The 14,150-nt window shown below is 45.2% G+C and overlaps 1 protein-coding gene across 2 annotated transcripts in view; it reads right to left on the bottom strand.

Annotated features, from left to right (window-relative positions):
- The window catches only part of LOC139749636 (alanine aminotransferase 1-like), a 269,611-nt gene that overhangs the window by 248,749 nt on the left and 6,712 nt on the right, over positions 1-14,150 (bottom strand). Inside the window, exons 1-2 of one of the 2 annotated variants that reach the window (XM_071663790.1) lie at positions 10,280-10,333; positions 9,865-10,123 (exon numbers count right to left, since the gene is read on the bottom strand). In XM_071663790.1, the coding sequence (XP_071519891.1) occupies positions 9,865-10,107 (243 nt within the window). In that variant the 5' untranslated portion in view covers positions 10,108-10,123; positions 10,280-10,333. Of the gene's footprint in view, positions 1-9,864; positions 10,124-10,279; positions 10,334-14,150 lie in introns of those variants that run through there. The other variant, XM_071663791.1, reaches the window with a different exon arrangement.

Here is a 14,150-nt window from a genome sequence, read left to right as displayed (position 1 = left end):
GAACAATCTGTACCACTGGATACACCAGGTGAAGCAGCTGTACCACTGGATACACCAGGTGAAGCAGTGGTACCACTGGATACACCAGGTGAACCATCTGTACCACTGGATACACCAGGTGAACCATCTGTACCACTGGATACACCAGGTGAAGCAGCTGTACCACTGGATACACCAGGTGAACCATCTGTACCACTGGATACACCAGGTGAAGCATCTGTACCACTGGATACACCAGGTGAACCATCTGCCCCACTGGATACACCAGGTGAACCATCTGTACCACTGGATACACCAGGTGAACCATCTGTACCACTGGATACACCAGGTGAAGCAGCTGTACCACTGGATACACCAGGTGAACCATCTGTAACACTGGATACACCAGGTGAAGCAGTGGTACCACTGGATATACCAGGTGAACCATCTGTACCACTGGATACACCAGGTGAACCATCTGTACCACTGGATACACCAGGTGAAGCAGTGGTACCACTGGATACACCAGGTGAACCATCTGTACCACTGGATACACCAGGTGAAGCAGTGGTACCACTGGATATACCAGGTGAACCATCTGTACCACTGGATACACCAGGTGAACCATCTGTACCACTGGATACACCAGGTGAACCATCTGTACCACTGGATACACCAGGTGAACCATCTGTACCACTGGATACACCAGATGAACCATCTGTACCACTGGATACACCAGGTGAACCATCTGTACCACTGGATACACCAGGTGAACCATCTGTACCACTGGATACACCAGGTGAACCATCTGTACCACTGGATACACCAGGTGAAGCAGTGGTACCACTGGATATACCAGGTGAACCATCTGTACCACTGGATACACCAGGTGAACCATCTGTACCACTGGATACACCAGGTGAAGCAGTGGTACCACTGGATACACCAGGTGAACCATCTGTACCACTGGATACACCAGGTGAGCCATCTGTACCACTGGATACACCAGGTGAACCATCTGTACCACTGGATACACCAGGTGAACCATCTGTACCACTGGATACACCAGGTGAAGCATCTGTACCACTGGATACACCAGGTGAACCATCTGTACCACTGGATACACCAGGTGAGCCAGCTGTTGAGACCATACCAGACTATGTATGTACACATTAACCTCCTGGTTAGTGAAGGTTATCATCATGTAGTGGAAGTGTAAGGCAGGTAAGGGTCATTACTGCTGCAGCTGCAGCCACACATGACCAATATGTGCAACGTGTCGACCCACACCACCTCCCCGTCACCATAGCAACACACACACACACACACACACACACTACTTCAAAATACAAACTGGCTATGTGTAGTTATCAACTTCCATGCTTTATATCTAGATTATATACATGACTACCAACCTAGAGATTATCCTGTATCATGACTACCTACCTACCTCCCTACCTACCTACTTACCTACCTCCTTACCTACCTACCTCCCTACTTACCTCCCTACCTACCTACCTACCTCCTTACCTACCTACCTCCCTACTTACCTAACCTACCTATCTATCTCCCTACTTACCTACCTACCTACCTACCTCAATTTTAGAATCAGTCATAAATTTTTCAATCACTGCCTGGTATGGAAAACTTACGTGCAAAGATAAAAAGAAGTTGGGAAGGATTGTTAAGAAAGCAAGAAAACTAGGTGCAGAGACCACATCACTGAATAAGCTGTATCAAAAAGGTACAATGAAACAAGTAGACAGAATGATGAAAGATGTAACGCATCCGTTACATAATTGTTACACGTATCTTAAATCTGGTAGAAGGCTAGCTCTGCCCAAGCTGCACACTGATAGATACAAAAAGTCGTTTGTACCAAAAAGCATTCTGCTTTTCAATCATCTATCATCACTATAACTTCTAGCTTTAGGTTACATGATAACTGTAGGTGATGGTTCATGATAGGGATGGTGACAAGCTGATATGGCATGTACACAATAACAAAGTAACATTTTATATGAAATAACCTATGCAATATTTCTTGTTAATATTTTAATGTTTTTTTTTCTTTTTTTTTTTTACAACTACTAAGGAGCTCTAAAGCCAAAACGAATTTTATTTTGTATTACATTTTGTATAACAATTTGACGAATAAAGTATCTTATCTTATCTTATCTTACCTACCTACCTCCCTACTTACCTAACCTACCTATCTATCTCCCTACCTACCTACCTCCCTCCCTCCCTCCCTACTTACCTACCTACCTATCTATCTACCTACCTACCTCCCTACTTACCTACCTACCTACTTACCTACCTCCCTATTACCTACCTCTCTACCTACCTACCTCCCTACCTACTTACCTTCATCCCTACCTACCTACCTACCTCCCTACTTACCTACCTCCCTCCCTACCTACCTACTTACCTACCTAGGAGTATGAACCATCATGGTGGTAGAGGCAGCATATTCATCACTTAACTAGTATGTTCATAATGAATGTTGGTCACCTGCCTGATGGTGGCTCCTACACTACTGTATCCTTCACTACACTACTGTATCCTTCACTACACTACTGTATCCTTCACTACACTACTGTATCCTTCACTACACTACTGTATCCTTCACTACACTACTGTATCCTTCACTACACTACTGCATCCTTCACTACACTACTGCATCCTTCACTACACTACTGTATCCTTCACTACACTACTCTATCCTTCACTACACTACTGTATCCTTCGCTACGCTACTGTATCCACTACACTACTGTATCCTTCACTACACTGCTGTATCCTTACTACAGTACTGTATCCTTCACTACACTACTGTATCCTTCACTACACTACTCTATCCTTCACTACACTACTGTATCCTTCGCTACGCTACTGTATCCACTACACTACTGTATCCTTCACTACACTGCTGTATCCTTCACTACACTACTGTACCCTTCACTACACTACTGTATCCTTCACTACACTACTCTATCCTTCACTACACTACTGTATCCTTCGCTACGCTACTGTATCCACTACACTACTGTATCCTTCACTACACTGCTGTATCCTTCACTACAGTACTGTATCCTTCACTACAGAACTGTATCCTTCAGTCAGGCAGGGTCATGTAATATTGTCATGCAGTAGATGTACCATCTTCATGTTGTTGCACGTCATGTGCAGAAGACTTATGATCGCCCACATAATGACTTCGTCTTATGTATTTCTGGTAGGTTTGGACGAATCATTCTGGCGTGACTGGCTGTATATGGCCCTCACGTGATAATGTTCTTGAGTGACTGGTTGTATATGGCCCTCATGTGATAATGTTCTTGAGTGACTGGTTGTATATGGCCCTCATGTGATAATGTTCTTGAGTGACTGGTTGTATATGGTCCTCATGTGATAATGTTCTTGAGTGACTGGTTGTATATGGTCCTCATGTGATAATGTTCTTGAGTGACTGGTTGTATATGGCCCTCATGTGATAATGTTCTTGAGTGACTGGTTGTATATGGCCCTCATGTGATAATGTTCTTGAGTGACTGGTTGTATATGGCCCTCACGTGATAATGTTCTTGAGTGACTGGTTGTATATGGCCCTCATGTGATAATGTTCTTGAGTGACTGGTTGTATATGGCCCTCATGTGATAATGTTCTTGAGTGACTGGTTGTATATGGCCCTCATGTGATAATGTTCTTGAGTGACTGGTTGTAAATGGTCCTCATGTGATAATGTTCTTGAGTGACTGGTTGTATATGGTCCTCATGTGATAATGTTCTTGAGTGACTGGTTGTAAATGGTCCTCATGTGATAATGTTCTTGAGTGACTGGTTGTATATGGTCTTCATGTGATAATGTTCTTGAGTGACTGGTTGTATATGGTCTTTATGTGATAATGTTCTTGAGTGACTGGTTGTATATGGTCCTCATGTGATAATGTTCTTGAGTGACTGGTTGTATATGGCCCTCATGTGATAATGTTCTTGAGTGACTGGTTGTAAATGGTCCTCATGTGATAATGTTCCTGAGTGACTGGTTGTATATGGTCCTCATGTGATAATGTTCTTGAGTGACTGGTTGTAAATGGTCCTCATGTGATAATGTTCCTGAGTGACTGGTTGTATATGGTCCTCATGTGATAATGTTCTTGAGTGACTGGTTGTATATGGTCCTCATGTGATAATGTTCTTGAGTGACTGGTTGTATATGGTCCTCATGTGATAATGTTCTTGAGTGACTGGTTGTAAATGGTCCTCATGTGATAATGTTCTTGAGTGACTGGTTGTAAATGGTCCTCATGTGATAATGTTCTTGAGTGACTGGTTGTAAATGGTCCTCATGTGATAATGTTCTTGAGTGACTGGTTGTAAATGGTCCTCATGTGATAATGTTCCTGAGTGACTGGTTGTATATGGTCCTCATGTGATAATGTTCCTGAGTGACTGGTTGTATATGGTCCTCATGTGATAATGTTCTTGATTGACTGGTTGTATATGGTCCTCATGTGATAATGTTGTTGAGTGACTGGTTGTATATGGCCCTCATGTGATAATGTTCCTGAGTGACTGGTTGTATATGGTCCTCATGTGATAATGTTCTTGATTGACTGGTTGTGTATGGTCCTTATGTGATAATGTTCCTGAGTGACTGGTTGTATATGGTCCTTATGTGATAATGTTCTTGAGTGACTGGTTGTACACTCCACATGTCACCCTCCAACACTACTACTGCCTCAGCAACACTTCACATGTTACCCTCCAACACTACTACTGCCTCAGCAACACTCCACATATTACCCTCCAACACTACTACTGCCTCAGCAACACTCCATATGTGACCATCCAACACTACTACTGCCTCAGCAACACTTCACATGTCACCCTCCAACACTACTACTGCCTCAGCAACACTCCATATGTCACCCTCCAACACCACTACTGCCTCAGCAACACTCCACATGTCACCCTCCAACACTACTACTGCCTCAGCAACACTTCACATGTCACCCTCCAACACTACTACTGCCTCAGCAACACTCCATATGTGACCATCCAACACCACTACTGCCTCAGCAACACTCCACATGTCACCCTCCAACACTACTACTGCCTCAGCAACACTCCACATGTGACCATCCAACACTACTACTGCCTCAGCAACACTTCACATGTCACCCTCCAACACTACTACTGCCTCAGCAACACTCCATATGTGACCATCCAACACCACTACTGCCTCAGCAACACTCCACATGTGACCCTCCAACACTACTACTGCCTCAGCAACACTCCACATGTGACCCTCCAACACCACTACTGCCTCAGCAACACTCCACTTGTCACCCGCCAACACCACTACTGGTTCAGCAACACTCCACATGTCACCCTCCAACACAACTACTGGCTCAGCAACACTCCACATGTCACCCTCCAACACCACTACTGGCTCAGCAACACTCCACATGTCACCCTCCAACACCACTACTGGCTCAGCAACACTCCACTTGTCACCCGCCAACACAAGACACATCACCCTCCAAAATACGTATACTTAATTCAAAGTTCACACTCCAACAGTATACCGCAGTTCCCCTAAGAGTATAACTCAGTTCACACTCCAAAAGTATACCTCAGTTCCCACTAACAGTATACCTCAGTTCACACTTGACAATATACCTCAGTTCTCACAGACAGTATACCTCAGTCCCCGCTCTAACAGTATACCTCAGTTCACACTACAAATATGCCTCATTTCACACTTCAACAGTATGCCTAAGCTCCCACTCTAACAGCATACGTCATTTCCCACTCTAGCAGCATACCTCAGTTCCCATACCAAGAGTATACGCCAGTTCCCGCTCTAGCAGTATAACTCAGTTCCCACTCTAGCAGCATACCTCAGTTCCCATACTAACAGTATACGTCAGTTCCCGCTCTAGCAGTATAACTCAGTTCCCACTCTAGCAGCATACCTCAGGTCCCATGTTAACAGTATACGTCAGTTCTCGCTCTAGCAGTATAACTCAGTTCCCACTCTAGCAGTATAAGTCGTTCCCATTCTAACAATATACCTCAGTTCCCACTCTAGCAGTATAAGTCAGTTCTCATTCTAACAATATACCTCAGTTCCCACTCTAGCAGTATAAGTCGTTCCCATTCTAACAATATACCTCAGTTCCCACTCTAGCAGTATAAGTCAGTTCTCATTCTAACAATATACCTCAGTTCCCACTCTAGCAGTATAAGTCGTTCCCATACTAACAATATACCTCAGTTCCCACTCTAGCAGTATAAGTCAGTTCTCATTCTAACAATATACCTCAGTTCCCACTCTAGCAGTATAAGTCGTTCCCATACTAACAATATACCTCAGTTCCCACTCTAGCTGTATAAGTCGTTCCCATTCTAACAATATACCTCAGTTCCCACTCTAGCAGTATAAGTCAGTTCTCATTCTAACAGTACATCAGTTCCCACCCTAGCAGTATAACTCAGTTCCCACTCTAACAGTATACCTCAGTTCCCACTCTAACAGTATACCTCAGTTCCCAATCTAGCAGTATACGTCAGTAATGTGGAATATGGCGGTAAGTATGCCAGTCACCTGTGGCAAATGTCGTGGTCAGTCAGTGGTAGCCAGAGCAGCAGACCTTCACCATACCATTACCAGTTATATGTCAACATTACACAAATGACAACATTTCTCTTTACTATGAAACTAAAATGTTACGTCACAACAAGGACGTCACAACCACAAATCTAACTCCTACAATTACATGTAAATGGCAAGGTCACAACATGTTGCTTTCCCTGTAGGTCAGCCATGTACGCAACACCACCACAGCAGACGACCAGTCTCCCCCGCAATATATATATATATATATATATATATATATATATATATATATATATATATATATATATATATATATATATATATTGTTCTGACAAAGGAAGTGAGTAATGCGGCATGCCACTCTGTTCGTCAGGATTGGACTGAAATATCTTTTGGTGCGGGAAACAATCTCAGTCAGGTCTGCTGTTGTCATATCACAACCAGGTCTGCTGTTGTCATAATATATCACAACCAGGTCTGCTGTTGTCATATCACAACCAGGTCTGCTGTTGTCATATCACAACCAGATCTGCTGTTGTCATGATATATCACAACCAGGTCTGCTGTTGTCATATCACAACCAGGTCTGCTGTTGTCATATCACAACCAGGTCTGCTGTTGTCATATCACAACCAGGTCTGCTGTTGTCATATCACAACCAGGTCTGCTGTTTGTCATATCACAACCAGGTCTGCTGTTGTCATATCACAACCAGGTCTGCTGTTGCCATATCACAACCAGGTCTGCTGTTGTCATATCACAACCAGGTCTGCTGTTGTCATAATATATCACAACCAGGCCTGCTGTTGTCATATCACAACCAGGTCTGCTGTTGTCATATCACAACCAGGTCTGCTGTTGTCATATCACAACCAGGCCTGCTGTTGTCATAATATATCACAACCAGGTCTGCTGTTGTCATAATATATCACAACCAGGCCTGCTGTTGTCATGATACATCACAACCAGGTCTGCTGTTGTCATAATATATCACAACCAGGTCTGCTGTTGTCATGACATATCACAACCAGGCCTGCTGTTGTCATGATACATCACAACCAGGTCTGCTGTTGTCATAATATATCACAACCAGGTCTGCTGTTGTCATAATATATCACAACCAGGCCTGCTGTTGTCATGATATATCACAACCAGGCCTGCTGTTGTCATGATACATCACAACCAGGTCTGCTGTTGTCATATCACAACCAGGTCTGCTGTTGTCATAATATATCACAACCAGGCCTGCTGTTGTCATGATACATCACAACCAGGTCTGCTGTTGTCATAATATATCACAACCAGGTCTGCTGTTGTCATGATATATCACAACCAGGCCTGCTGTTGTCATGATACATCACAACCAGGTCTGCTGTTGTCATATCACAACCAGGTCTGCTGTTGTCATAATATATCACAACCAGGCCTGCTGTTGTCATGATACATCACAACCAGGTCTGCTGTTGTCATAATATATCACAACCAGGTCTGCTGTTGTCATGATATATCACAACCAGGCCTGCTGTTGTCATGATACATCACAACCAGGCCTGCTGTTGTCATAATATATCACAACCAGCTCTGCTGTTGTCATAATATATCACAATCAGGTCTGCTATTGTCATGATACATCACAACCAGGTCTGCTGTTGTCATGATATATCACAACCAGGCCTGCTGTTGTCATAATATATCACAACCAGGTCTGCTGTTGTCAACTTCTCTGATAGTTAACTTACAAAATATTGGACACATGATAACACGTATTATTGCTGATTAACTGTAGTCGGTGCAAACAAATTACAACATCGTCACAACAAACAACGTGGCCATTGTGAGTACAGTTATAGTGATGACACTTGTGTAGTGTAGTATGGAAATCATATTAGTTAACATGTGCTGGGTGTGACCACTCGCCTCACCTGTTGCTAACACCGTCATATATTCTACATTATATTTTCCTATGAATGAAAAAGACAAATCAAAAGTCTGTCAAGTTACGAGGGAGTTACCCATACCACATGTTACACATGATGGTAAAACTTACCATACAATATCTTCATACATATAAACCTACACAACAGTTTCACATGTGTAGAACTGAAGCATGTTAACCTCTCACAGTGTGCTCCAACATGGTCAAACATCCACACACGTTGTAATATCGTCGTCACCAGCCACACACGTAATATCGTCACCAGCCACACATGTTGTAATATCGTCGTCACCAGCCACACATGTTGTAATATCGTCACCAGCCCCACATGTTGTAATGTCGTCACCAGCCACACATGTTGTAATATCGTCACCAGCCACACGTTGTAATATCGTCGTCACCAGCCACACGTTGTAATATCGTCGTCACCAGCCACACATGTAATATCGTCGTCACCAGCCACACATGTTGTAATATCGTCGTCACCAGCCACACGTTGTAATATCGTCACCAGCCACACGTTGTAATATCGTCACCAGCCACACATGTTGTAATATCGTCACCAGCCACACATGTTGTAATATCGTCGTCACCAGCCACACATGTAATATCGTCGTCACCAGCCACACATGTTGTAATGTCGTCACCAGCCACACATGTTGTAATATCGTCGTCACCAGCCACACATGTAATATCGTCACCAGCCATATGTAATATCGTCGTCACCAGCCACACATGTTGTAATATCGTCACCAGCCACACATGTTGTAATATCGTCGTCACCAGCCACACATGTAATATCGTCGTCACCAGCCACACATGTTGTAATATCGTCGTCACCAGCCACACATGTAATATCGTCGTCACCAGCCACACATGTTGTAATATCGTCACCAGCCACACATGTTGTAATATCGTCGTCACCAGCCACATATGTAATATCGTGGTCACCAGCCACACATGTTGTAATATCGTCGTCACCAGCCACACATGTAATATCGTCGTCACCAGCCACACATGTTGTAATATCGTCGTCACCAGCCACACATGTAATATCGTCGTCACCAGCCACACATGTTGTAATAACGTCGTCACCAGCCACACATGTAATATCGTCACCAGCCACACATGTTGTAATATCGTCGTCACCAGCCACACATGTTGTAATATCGTCGTCACCAGCCACACATGTAATATCGTCGTCACCAGCCACACATGTTGTAATATCGTCGTCACCAGCCACACATGTTGTAATATCGTCGTCACCAGCCACACATGTTGTTGTTGGAGGATCAGTGTTACCAACCAACTTGAACTTACCGCCTGGATCTCCTTCTCCAGTGCAGTTGCGCGGATGACCAAGGGTCCACGAACAGCATATTCCATCTTTATGACGTGTGGGTTGACATTATCGATGGTAATGACGCGTTGTTCCATTGTGGAGGCGGACGAGAGTGTACGCGTGTGCTTGGTTATGAGTCTGGCGGTGTACTGGGCAGGCCAGCCAGTAGCTCGGCCACCAGCAGCCGCCACCACTACCTTGAGTAACCCGGCAGACGACATGGCCTCCTCCACAATACTGACAACAAACAATATTATGAGTCACTTACAGATCTTCTCTTGTACCTCTCACGATATTACAACTCCTTCTCTTTATGAAAGGATGGATAAAAGATATCAGTACTTTCCGAAAATGACACTAAAACACAATATACTGGAGTGACTCTAGCCTTACCACTGACTGCTTACCACACTCGACAACTCACGCCAGTATGACGAAACTCTTGTAAAAAACATTTTTCATCTGACGGTCATAAAGTTACGGATGAACAAATAAATATATCTATATTGATTTTGACACATTAATTACTGGAACTTACTCATATGGGTCTTACTGAATATATGATAAGACTATTTATATAATACTGGAACAAACATGACAATTGACATGTGAAGCAGTTCAAATAACCAGGTTGTTTGTGGTGAGATGTTGACCTGCCAATATGTCAGCTGGTCACTGGGTCACGTAGCAAGGACACCGCCAGCCAGCCTCGTCATTCCAGGCAGTCAATTTTTGTTAACTATTCACATTCATTAAATGTTAATAAATGCCAACGCCAACAAGGGTTTAAATATCTTGGGTAAATATATAAACAGTAAATATAATGAACTGGATCACACAAATTTGTGCATGAAACTGACTTGTGTAAAATTGATTTATGATATTATCAAATCCTCTCATACTTGTTAGGAAATTTCTATAAGATTTCAGTGACATTTGAATTTTTGAAAATATTTCTTAGTTGAGTAACATAAAAAGCTAATGATTTCTTATTGGAAGCGAACGCTCTTCATGGATCAGGTGAGGCACTTATACATCACTCACATTTGGGGAAGAGAAAATGTTGTATGTGTTAGTCACTCACTACACATGACACAGTCACGAGTGTCATGAAATGTGTTATCATCATTCAATTGGCCAGTTAGTTACTCGATGGCTGGGTTGACGGTGGTTTACAATCAGTCATCCACCAACCTTGTACTTCACATGTATTGTTTTTTTTAACGTTGTTTTGAACAAGTTCTTGGTAAATGTTATGTTATAACCTCTGGTTATTGTATCCCTATAACTCTACGTATTCCATCTGGTTAAAGAATTCAGAGGTTGTGGTCAAGACACGACTTACTCCTCTCTCTTCTATGATGGGCAAATTTAATGTCTGTAGCCTTTCTGTGTAAGTCATCTCTCTTCTAGGTTCATCATTTCTATCCTCTTCTGGATCTTCTTTATCAAGTCATTGCACTTTTTAGGTGCGATAACCAAACTTGGAAAACATACTGTAGTTTTGGACTTATGTAAGATGTGAACAACTTGCTGTCTCAATATCAGTATGTCAACGTTTTTCTCATAATTACCAGCAGACAGTTGGTCTCCTTAATCATTATTAACCTAAGATGAGCTCTAACCACAAGTTAAGCGCCCCCAAACAATATTTCTTGCAGTTTATATCTTGTTTGATAATGATCACAACCAGGACATCTTTCTGTTCCATTATCATTCCTTTACTCGAGTTCATGTTCATCAACTGCGTGTCATATCAAGTTTCCTACCAGTCTTGATCCCCTTGTAAGGTCCTGCAGTCCTCCTGGCTTCTGGCTGTTTACTTCCCTCGTGACTTAAGCATCATCTACAAACACATTCATGTAGGAGTCCAATCCTTCAGCAAAGTCAGTAACATAGATCAAGAAGAATAACGACCCTAAGACAGAACTCTGGGCCACCTCATTGGTAACCTGCACCCATTTTGAGAAGGTTCCTCACAGGTGCGTTCTCTGTTCATACGACTAAAATATTCTGTCCACCTAGGTAGTCACAGCCTTAGGGACTCCCGCCTGAAGATCCATCTTCTTTGCCAGCCTCCCATGTGGTATAAGGGTCAAACGCTTTCTGGCAGTCCACAGACACACAATCCACTCAACCTTCTTTTTTGTCTTAATCAGATCTCCTTACCCAGACCACGTATACTCTCTAACTTACCCAGCCCACGTATACTCTCTAACTTACCCAGACCACGTATACTCTCTAACTTATGTAATTTCTTTTCCTCTGCAGTAAGTTATCCATTTGCTGCCAGATTACTATAGTAGTATAGAGAGGAGACTGGCCAGGGTAGTGTGTGAGGTGGAGTGCCTCCTCGTGATCTCACACACAGGTGTCATGTATGATCTTCCTCTCCTTTGTTGTCATACATTTGTGTACCCGCATCTTGAACAACACTTGTCACCTGCGTGTACACAACTTAAGCCCATGTGGGGAACTTAGTCTCGTCTTGTGGGGAACTTGGAATCTGGTTCTGTGGGGAACTTCATAAGGACCGGAAGAGTTACGTGGATCAAGAGCCTCTGCTGGGTCCCCGGGGGTAACTCATGATGCTGGGTCCCCGGGGGTAACTCATGATGCTGGGTCCCCGGGGGTAACTCATGATGCTGGGTCCCCGAGGGTAACTCATGATGCTGGGTCCCCGAGGGTAACTCATGATGCTGGGTCCCCGGGGGTAACTCATGATGCTGGGTCCCCGAGGGTAACTCATGATGCTGGGTCCGCGGGAGTAGCTCATGATGCTGGGTCCCCGAGGGTAACTCATGATGCTGGGTCCCCGGGGGTAACTCATGATGCTGGGTCCCCGAGGGTAACTCATGATGCTGGGTCCCCGGGGGTAACTCATGATGCTGGGTCCCCGAGGGTAACTCATGATGCTGGGTCCCCGGGGGTAACTCATGATGCTGGGTCCGCGGGAGTAGCTCATGATGCTGGGTCCCCGGGGGTAACTCATGATGCTGGGTCCCCGAGGGTAACTCATGATGCTGGGTCCCCGGGGGTAACTCATGATGCTGGGTCCCCGGGGGTAACTCATGATGCTGGGTCCCCGGGGGTAACTCATGATGCTGGGCTTAAGCCCATGTGGGGAACTTAGTCTCGTCTTGTGGGGAACTTGGAATCTGGTTCTGTGGGGAACTTCATAAGAACCGGAAGAGTTACGTGGATCAAGAGCCTCTGCTGGGTCCCCGGGGGTAACTCATGATGCTGGGTCCCCGGGGGTAACTCATAATGCTGGGTCCCCGGGGGTAACTCATGATGCTGGGTCCCCGAGGGTAACTCATGATGCTGGGTCCCCGAGGGTAACTCATGATGCTGGGTCCCCGGGGGTAACTCATGATGCTGGGTCCCCGAGGGTAACTCATGATGCTGGGTCCCCGAGGGTAACTCATGATGCTGGGTCCCCAGGGGTAACTCATGATGCTGGGTCGCCGAGGGTAACTCATTGCTGGGTCCCCGAGGGTAACTCATGATGCTGGGTCCCCGAGGGTAACTCATGATGCTGGGTCCCCGAGGGTAACTCATGATGCTGGGTCCCCGGGGGTAACTCATGATGCTGGGTCCCCGGGGGTAACTCATGATGCTGGGTCCCCGAGGGTAACTCATGATGCTGGGTCCCCGAGGGTAACTCATGATGCTGGGTCCCCGGGGGTAACTCATGATGCTGGGTCCCCGAGGGTAACTCATGATGCTGGGTCCCCGAGGGTAACTCATGATGCTGGGTCCCCGGGGGTAACTCATGATGCTGGGTCCGCGGGAGTAGCTCATGATGCTGGGTCCCCGGGGGTAACTCATGATGCTGGGTCCCCGAGGGTAACTCATGATGCTGGGTCCCCGAGAGTAACTCATGATGCTGGGTCCCCGGAGGTAACTCATGATGCTGGGTCCCCGGGGGTAACTCATGATGCTGGGTCCCCGGGGGTAACTCATGATGCTGGGTCCCCGAGGGTAACTCATGATGCTGGGTCCCCGAGGGTAACTCATGATGCTGGGTCCCCGGAGGTAACTCATGATGCTGGGTCCCCGAGGGTAACTCATGATGCTGGGTCCCCGGGAGTAACTCATGATGCTGGGTCCCAGAGGGTAACTCATGATGCTGGGTCCCCGGGGGTAACTCATGATGCTGGGTCCCCGGGGGTAACTCATACTGGGTCCCCGGGGGTAACTCATGATGCTGGGTCCCCGAGGGTAACTCATGATGCTGGGTCCCCGGGAGTAGCTCATGATG

The sequence above is a fragment of the Panulirus ornatus genome, chromosome 7, assembly GCF_036320965.1.
Source record: "Panulirus ornatus isolate Po-2019 chromosome 7, ASM3632096v1, whole genome shotgun sequence".
NCBI classification, from domain to species: Eukaryota; Metazoa; Arthropoda; class Malacostraca; order Decapoda; family Palinuridae; genus Panulirus; species Panulirus ornatus.
This window is presented reverse-complemented; position numbering and strand designations above follow the sequence as displayed.